The sequence below is a fragment of the Glycine soja genome, chromosome 2, assembly GCF_004193775.1.
Source record: "Glycine soja cultivar W05 chromosome 2, ASM419377v2, whole genome shotgun sequence".
NCBI classification, from domain to species: Eukaryota; Viridiplantae; Streptophyta; class Magnoliopsida; order Fabales; family Fabaceae; genus Glycine; species Glycine soja.
This window is the reverse complement of record NC_041003.1, coordinates 8749297-8758213: the sequence shown is the minus strand read 5'-3', so window position 1 is coordinate 8758213 and position 8917 is coordinate 8749297. Positions and strand designations below refer to the sequence as shown.

Sequence of the window (8917 nt, the reverse complement as noted above, 5' to 3'; positions counted from 1 at the left end):
GACTAGGAATAAAAAGGCACGAAGGAGACGTCTAATGGGGAAGAGATTGAGATGGTCATTGAACAGTGTGTGACTGTGTCTCAGAGGCATTGGAAAAATAAAATCCCAAGTCAGATAGCAATAATAATAATAAACACCCTACTACCTCAAATAATAATATAAATATATAAATAATATAAATAAATAAAACAAAAGTACCAACATGCCATTCTCTTCTTAAAGACACAGCAGGATCTTCTTACCTTCTCACACTACCTTGTTCTTGTTCCTATATTCTTCTTCTGTCTCAACACAACAACATACAGAACTTCATAGTCATGATGCTGCTGCTGCTTTTGTAACGAGTGAAACTAAACACTTTGGTTTTGGTTTGCACTAGTTTGATGAAAAATATGCAAGGCTTCAAGACAGCACAACAGCCAAGTTCACAACAACAACTCTATTGTCACTCTTCCTTCTTGCTTAGGTATGTTACGTAACTTTTCTGGTCACCCTTTTGTTTGTTTATTTCTTTTTTTTATTATTCTTTTTGGTATCTCTTTGTGTGCAACGAAGTTATGCCGTGTTTTGGTGTTAGGGAATTTTTTTTTTTTTTTTTTTGCTGAAACAGAGTGTCTCTGTTTTGAAACAGGGGAAACGACCCTAACCGAAACACAACGCGGTTCTCTGATCTTGGGGAGCTTCACCATTCCTCTAGTGTTTTTCATCATGAAGATGCTGCTGATTTAAGCTCAAGTAACCCACTCTCACTATTATATATGGTTGCACCGTATAAACAAAGTGAATGGTTTAGTGTTTTATTTTAATATGATAATAAATTTTTGGCTTAAATAACTTTTGGATCTTTGATATATACTCTGATTTTCATTTTGAGTTCTTCATAAATTATGATAAATTATGTCGTTATCTTCAGTTAAGAGATGACATGATACCATTTCAATCGCTAATAGATATTGGAAGAACTTTTAATATACGATTGACCCATAACAATGAAAAAATTTATGAAGGACACAAATTGGGTATATATCATGATGTCAAATATATTTAAGTCTAATTTATTTTTATAACTTTATGAGAGAGCTTTTGAAATAACAAGCGATTATTATTTTTCTTTCTAAATACATGTTAAGTATAAATTTAAGTGAAGTAATCACATCATGAGATTACATGGTTACCAATATTTTTGAAGTTTTTACATGACATGCATCGTTTGTGTGTGTGTTTGTTATGGTGTGAATGATTTCAATTTTGTACTCTTTTGCAGGTTCTATGTTTAGTGTGAAGTCGAACAATGTTGTTGGTGGTAGTAACATACAGTATGGGACATTGAACACATTGAGCACGGTGGTTTTTCTTCTTCTTACTCTTTTCCATTGTTGTAGGAACATGGTAGATGAGTTTTGTTTTGTGAGGGTCTTGTGTGATTGAAATTTTTGGGTTTTAAATGTTGTGTTTGTGTAGAATGTTGGGTCTGCGGAGATTGGTACAAGTGTGCGAGGGTGCATGGATACAGGGCAGCAACTGATGTATCACAAAGGAGTGACTACGGCAGCCTTGCCTTTGGGGAATGGTCAAGTTGAGAATTGGGATGATTCAGGCCTAGCTGATAATAGCCAACAGACTGATCATACCTCCACAGATATTGACACTGATGATATAATCCAAGTAAGTGGTCTTTCTCAATCATGTGTTGAATGTTTTGGACATACAAGTATATTTCATTAATTGATTTGCACTTTGTTTTTTTTTTTAGTTGGGGTGGTGTGGATCGGAGCATAATTTAAAATATTTTTAGTGAGAATTTTTGTTCAATACTTTGTTTATAACTGTTTTTCCTGAAAAAAAATATCAGGGATTTTGGTTTTAGTCCTACCAAGAGTCTTATTCAGTTTTGCTAGACACTAAAAGCACGTGATTTTGTTGTTTTTTGGGACAACACATGGATGAAACATTTTTATAGGGACTAAACTCTTCTACTGGAATTGAATAATACTTTCTTTAGAAGTGGCTTTGGGTTCAATCATGAAGTTTAAATAAATGATAGGGTGTGTTAATCTTTGTATACACGTTAGATCAAGTGCATGTGCGTTCCAAATCAGTGTTTGAGAAGCAAGAAATTCTTGCTTCCATGGATTGGAGCAAGAGTGCTTGTATACATGTTTGAGCCTATTGAACCTGAAAACAAACAGGCTAATAGAAATATATTTTTAATTTTTATTGCAGCAGATTTATGTTTTGGATGAATAAGTTTTTTTTTTATGGGTAAATGTTAATTATTAATTTGTTAGTTTTTTTATTAAGAGGAGGAGTCTAACCAGCAACCTTTCTCTCATTTATTTTATTCTTAACCACCCAATCAACCTTATATCTCCTTGCATCCGTTAATAGTTTTGGATGAATAAGTGAATCTTGATGATCTCTGATAGTGTTTTTTATCCTTGTATTAGTGCAATAGAGTCAAGAATGGGACACGAATGGTTGTGCACTCCAAGGATGCGACAAAGGTGAAACCTGGAGATCAAAAGGTTGTGTTTTCTTACAACTTGTAGCTACTGGTTTGTGTTTCATTACTGATGCGTTGTTTGTTTGGATGCCCTTTTCTAGACCCTTCGTAGACTGGCTCAGAATCGGGAGGCTGCAAGGAAAAGTCGGTTAAGGAAAAAGGTAATTGCTTCAAAGTATTAAAAATTGGATTGATCTCATTTTATACCTTGATATGTGGGAAACAATAAATGAGATCTTTTTGTTAAGCCAATCCGTACCCCTTTCCATTAGTATCTTTATCTATGGTTGATGAATAGAGTTGCCAATTCATTGACTACTTTGAAGATATGTGTACAATGTAGAAAACCATGATAGAATGGTACAAGTAATAAAATCACATAAATTTCTTATGAAAATTATCTAGCTTAAATATGTTTAAGGTCCCTATTAATTGATCAAATTTTATTTTGGATTACTAATAAAAAAAATTTATTATTGAATTGTTGATATATTAAAATTTTTGTTTCAGTCCCTATTATCAATTAAGTGATAAAATATTATCTTACAAATTGATCTTCTCAATATTATTAATGGTTGTGATGATGTCACGTCATCACTTAATTATCGACTAAGATTCAAAACAAAAGTTTTTATATATCATGAATTCAGGAATAAAATTCAATCATTTAGCAGGCATCTTAAACATATTTAACCCAAATTATCTAAGGTTTAATTTAGTGGGTTCAAGATTTTAAGTGGAACACATTTGATTCATCTTTAGGTTTTTTGGTTTTAAATAGGCATATGTACAACAGTTGGAGAGCAGCCGAGTCAAGCTTGTGCATTTAGAGCAAGAACTTCAACGAGCACGTCAGCAGGTATAACGAGTTCAAGATTTCCGGTTGATAATCGAAGATAATTTGATTTTATTATCTAAATAGGTTTCTATTTCAATGCAGGGTATATTTATTGCGACTCCAGGGGATCAAGGTCATTTGGCTGTTGGAAATGGTACTTAGACTTTTCTAGAGAATTATTTCCTTTAGTAGCAAGAAACATGTTACATCAATATATAACTGAACAGCTCTTGCGTTCTCTTGAAATTTTAGTAGACAAATATACGAACACATCTTCAATCCAAATGCAAAAATCATAGAAATAATGCATTTACAACTTCAATGGAAATTCATGTGAACTCGGTGAAATTCAAACATGAAATCTTGCGACAGCTTCAAATATCAACAGCCTTATGCAGTTATGCTAATTGTTATCACAGATTTATAGTGCTAATAAGGGAAATTGGTTCCCAAATTGCATTAGATGTATGAAGTATACTAATTTTGTTGAAGTTCTTACATGATGGTCCATGTGATAAGGATGAACTATGGGTTGATGTCGATGTTATAAATCATTTGACTTATCTAACATACCAATTATAAGTATTTTTTATCACACTGGTTGTCTGGCTAAGTTCTTGGTTTTGTTACACTTACTTCTTGTGTATTCATACATAGATAATATGTTGTTTGATACTATGGTTTTGGTGTGGTTGGGGTATAAATACTTTCGGCTACTTACCATTTCTATTGGCCAAAATAACATAGATTGTTCCTATTTGTGAACCTAAGATTTCATAATGAACGTGCAAATGAGCAGAGGTTCAAATGTGTCATGTTGTGTAAAGTGAAATCTGTAAAAATTTACTTTATCATAGGAGCCTACCAACATTCGCTATTAGTTTTTAAAGTAAAAAAAGTCACACATCTTGACTAAAAGTCTTCGCATATCACTTTTTTTTTAAAGTAAAAAAAATGTTTTTTTTTATTTTTATTTTTGCTTTAGACCTCACATTCTTGTTGGGTCGGTCCTTTAAGTAATAATATTTATTGAATCTTTCAGGTGCCTTAGCATTTGACATAGATTATGCTCACTGGGTTGATGAGCATCAACGTCTTCTCAACGATCTAAGAACAGCTATAAATTCTCAAATGAGTGATAGTGACTTACATATTCTGGTTGATAGTGTTATGGCACATTACAATGAATTATTTAGGCTAAAGAGCATTGGTGCAAAGGCTGATGTATTACACATACATAATGGGATGTGGAAGACACCTGTGGAAAGATGTTTTATGTGGCTTGGTGGATTACGTTCGTCTGAACTTCTCAAGGTAAAATTGACCAATTAAGTACTTTCATTGTTACTTTAGTAGGTTTGGATTTAACTCAATTTCAAAAATTAACTCATGAGGTGAGGATTGTACCTTAATTGTATATTTTATCTTGGTCTTATTTCTAGTTAATGTGGGACTTGTATTTTTTTCAATACATCTCTTCACATTCAACACTTTTTGGGTTTGATGCATGGATAAAATGATATCAGAATCTATCCCAGATTCATTCAAAGGGTCACTCGTCGTGTTATTCACGCATCAAATCCAAAAGGTGCTGAATGTGAAGAGGTATATTGAAAGAAATCCAAGTCCTATATTGAGAAGAGATAAGATCAAGACAGAGCATATAAGTGAGGCGTAACTCTCACCTTATAATCTAATTTTTGGGGTCGAGTTAGGTCAAATCCACATTCTCAAATGATAGTAATTAACTTCACTTGTGTACATAATTTGTTTGTTTTTGACTCGTTTCTTGTATTTTGGGTTTCAGATCATCAAGAACCACCTTGAGCCATTAACAGATCAGCAGTTGATGGGAATTTGTAATCTACAACAGTCTTCCCAGCAGGCTGAGGATGCTTTAAATCAAGGCATGGAAGCATTGCAACAATCTCTTGTAGAAATACTTTCCTCTACTTCCCTAGGACCCAATGGTAGTGGAAATGTTGCTGATTACATGGGTCAAATGGCTCTTGCAATGGGCAAGCTTGCTGTTTTGGGGAGTTTTCTTCACAAGGTATGATGTAAAATCACTTTGGGAAGCTAAATTCAATTAGAATTTCTAAATACTCTTTTCAAGTTTTGTCTACTAGTCCTATTTACTAAATGACAAAAAATATTGATTTTTTTATGTTTTTAATATAGGCATAATTGTACTTTTACTTTTAATTATTTAATTTTTGACGAATTTCACTTTCAACAAATTAATTTGGTATATTTTATCTCTAACTTTTAAGAAATTTGTGAGTTTTATCCTATGTTATTTTACTCTTAACATAATTGTACTTTTTATCTTCAACTTTTAATTTTTTGACAAATTTTACACCTAATTTTTATATTTATTAATAAATAAATGATTAGGTAAAATTTGTAAATTTCTTAAAAGTTTGGTATAAATGTGCCAAATTAAAAAGTTGGAAATAAAATTCGTCAAATTAAAAAGGTAGAATAAAAATACAATTAAGCCTTTAATATGATTTAAATATATTTGGGTCCCTGATAAATTAATGAGTTTTGTTTTGGGTTCCTAATAATTTTTTTTTTGTCTTAAGTTCCTAATAAAATAAAATTCTTTTTTTTTTCCTTTTTATTTTGGTTAGTCCTTCCAATATATATATATATTAGAATAACTAAAACCAAAGAATAAGGATCAATTTTTTTTAGTTTTATCAGAGACTTGAGACAATAAAAAAAATATTTGAGACCCAAAATAAAGTTCATTAATTTATTAGACTTAAAACATATTTAAGTCTATATCAACGGGACGGAAGGAAGGAGTGAATCTTAATGCTTAAATTTATTATTCTTGTTTTATTTATATGATGTTTAATCTTTTCATTTATCTTAGATATGAGATTTCACTTCATACTTGTATTCCAACACCTTTCAATTTCATTAACAAAACATTCACCACTACCATGCCCACCATTACAAGTTTATATGAATATTGTTCTGAGTATATATGTTTTATGTTCTTAGGCCGACCTCTTGAAGCAAGAAACTCTTGAACAGCTGCAACGAATCTTGACAACGCGCCAAACCGCTCGAGCCCTCCTTGTCCAAAACGATTACATTTCAAGACTAAGAGCGCTTAGTTCGTTATGGTTGGCGCGCCCTAGAGAGTAGGGACTGGACCTTGCTCTAGTGCATCCTACTACTGGAGTTCCTATGTTGGCTCCAAACTAATTGGCCATTTCTGTTCTAAATTCTAATAGTAACTCAGTCATAGGTTGCTGCCACCAAATACAGTGTTGATAATAATCGATTATACTGTGACGAAACCTTGTTACTGGTAGCTACTAATCTAATTTTCTTTTATGATAGATTGATGGCATGAAAGTTTCTGCGTAAGTTTTTATCAGTTGGAATGTTCTGTATATTGTTAGCAACTTAGCATATTTATGTGGCTATTAATGTGTAAGTGTTACATCTCAAAGTTGAGATTCAGGCGTGAATGCATATCAATATCAACAATCAGGTAGCATTGCATAAAAGCATGATTATTTCTCTCTTTGTACAAAGAATAAAAACATGGCTTTATTGATAGATCAACCACTCCCATTTGCTATCATGCCCAACATATGATATGGTTACGTGATATTCGGAAGATGAGTCCCAATATTTTGCTTTTTTTTTATAAATAAAACTTAAGTCAAGGCTATTACTTCATCATTAAGTTCTGATTAATTAGTACATTTTAAAGCATGTTTTTAGTTACGGTCATTTGATGTTAAAAATAACAAAAAGTTTGATTTGAGAACTTACTGGGAAGATATAAATTAGGTTTTATTTATTATTTATTTATTTCTTATGTCGTCTAAATGCAAATGATGTAAAAAGAATAAAACATGCATTAAACAATTTCACAAGACTCTAGGCAACTTTATTGTAAATTCTGTACATAGTGCCTCTTAAATTGAGGATCTGGTATAAAAAAATTTCAGCTGCTTCCCATCTTTCCACTTGCAATTTGACCCTTCTCTAAATTATTCAAATAATCTTCAATTTCTACTGAACACAAACTTAGAAATGGTAGTTTCTTCAATACTTATTGGCCACTGGCCTATATATTTGTTTTCTGCTATTCATTGTTCCTGCAAAATTTCAAAAAGTACTCATATGAGCTAAAACTACTTTCTTTTAGTTTGGTCTTAAAAGAATTGAAAGATTAACAAGGGGTCTAGCTCAGTTGGTTGAACTAGCGTGAGTATTGTGAATTTCTTGATACTATGTTTAATTCCTACGGATAAAAAAAAAGAATTGAAAGATAGAAACACACAAGGAATTTGTACCTGGTCTCTGGTGTTTTTTACCAGTCACAACTTGGGGAATGAACACCCCAGTGCCTCTTCCACTCTTCCTCAAATTCACAAGCCATTCAGGTGAACCTGAGCTATGTGTTTCCCATGAGCAAAATTCGTTTGCAAGTGGTGATGTACTTTTATAAGCTAACCTTGTTGAACCATCATCACCAATAATAGCAGCTTGGTTGAAACTTTTTCTTTCTAATAATTCATCATCTTCAGATGTCAATTGCAGAATCTGCCTCTTAATCTCAGCATAGAAAGTGTCATCATCAAATTGTTGTGTCTCCATAGTGATACCTGAAAGATTAATTAAACAAGACCTCTAAAAGGGCTTAACCAATACAGGCTTGTGTTTGTATGAATATATAAAAAAATATATGACTTGGGGACTTAAACAAAGATAGGTAACGAGGTTCATATATATAGATAAAATAAGAGGAAAAAAAAGGTTATATACTTATAGTATAAAAATATAGTCATTCAATCATAATTTATTATGTATAATAAATTTGTTGAATTTTAAAATAATTATTTTAAAATAATTTAAATAGTAATTTATAATTAAATAATTATAAAATTATTTTGTGCATAGATATTAAACTCTAAAATAATCACATGAAAGATAGAAAAAACTCATTTGTTTGTGGACAATGTTTTGGGTCCAAGATCCAAGAAAGCAGGACTGTGTAAGTTTCATTTCAAATAGTGTCCAAATTGGACGAATATGCTATTTTACGTACATTAATATGTCTTTGCTGCCTTGAGTGCTTTAAATTTTAGTGTGCAATTATTAAACACATGAGCCAAATTAAATGTATTAGAATTTAGAAGGGATTTGGAGATTACTTTATAGTGACATAATGATGTGGTTATTTCATAGCCAAATACCAACCAACATCAACCATACTTGTAGTTTTGGTTACCATAAAATATTCTTGGTATTGTCTCATAACATTGACTTGATTTGTGCTTTACGGAGTGGCTAAATATCAATTAAGAGTATCAAAATTGGAGGTGGATCGCCACTCACGTAGCATAATTACTCAACTAGCATTAAAAATGTCAAACTTATGCTATATTTGGATTGATTCAGGTATAATCTTTGGAATATTTTTAAAGAGTTTAGTTTAAATATATGAATAATGTAATTATTATGAATTATCATTCTTCTTATGAGTAATTATGAATTACCATGTATCTTAAATTATTAATTTTTGTAATAATTAATTTAAA

At 31.6% G+C, this 8917-nt stretch overlaps 2 protein-coding genes across 3 annotated transcripts; one reads left to right on the top strand and one right to left on the bottom strand.

Annotated features, from left to right (window-relative positions):
* Positions 1–210: 210 nt before the first annotated feature.
* Positions 211–6808, top strand: LOC114385674 (transcription factor TGA2.2-like). 2 transcript variants are annotated; one of them, XM_028345702.1, is made up of 11 exons: positions 211–466; positions 632–735; positions 1265–1344; positions 1462–1665; positions 2448–2504; positions 2605–2664; positions 3285–3362; positions 3444–3495; positions 4384–4655; positions 5149–5394; positions 6357–6808. In XM_028345702.1, exons 1-11 carry the CDS (start codon positions 384–386, stop codon positions 6501–6503), a joined length of 1383 nt encoding a protein of 460 aa, XP_028201503.1. In that variant the 5' UTR covers positions 211–383; the 3' UTR covers positions 6504–6808. The 2 variants fall into 2 exon arrangements, with proteins under 2 accessions (XP_028201503.1, XP_028201497.1); XM_028345696.1 differs by having other exon boundaries at positions 2448–2525.
* A 422-nt stretch (positions 6809–7230) lies between these two features.
* LOC114385693 lies at positions 7231–8058 on the bottom strand. Its single transcript, XM_028345728.1, has 2 exons — positions 7670–8058; positions 7231–7471 (listed from the first exon to the last, which is right to left on the bottom strand). Exons 1-2 carry the CDS (start codon positions 7971–7973, stop codon positions 7419–7421), a joined length of 357 nt encoding a protein of 118 aa, XP_028201529.1. The 5' UTR covers positions 7974–8058; the 3' UTR covers positions 7231–7418.
* Between the last annotated feature and the right edge of the window lie 859 nt (positions 8059–8917).

Coding starts and splice junctions, on each gene's coding strand:
- LOC114385674 (XM_028345696.1), top strand. CDS start 384: ATGAAAAATATGCAAGGCTTCAAGACAGCACAACAGCCAAGTTCACAA. Junction 467..631: donor CACTCTTCCTTCTTGCTTAG/GTATGTTACGTA, acceptor GTTTTGAAACAG/GGGAAACGACCCTAACCGAA. Junction 4,656..5,148: donor GTTCGTCTGAACTTCTCAAG/GTAAAATTGACC, acceptor TTTGGGTTTCAG/ATCATCAAGAACCACCTTGA.
- LOC114385693 (XM_028345728.1), bottom strand. CDS start 7,973: ATGGAGACACAACAATTTGATGATGACACTTTCTATGCTGAGATTAAG. Junction 7,472..7,669: donor TAAAAAACACCAGAGACCAG/GTACAAATTCCT, acceptor GAAATTTTGCAG/GAACAATGAATAGCAGAAAA.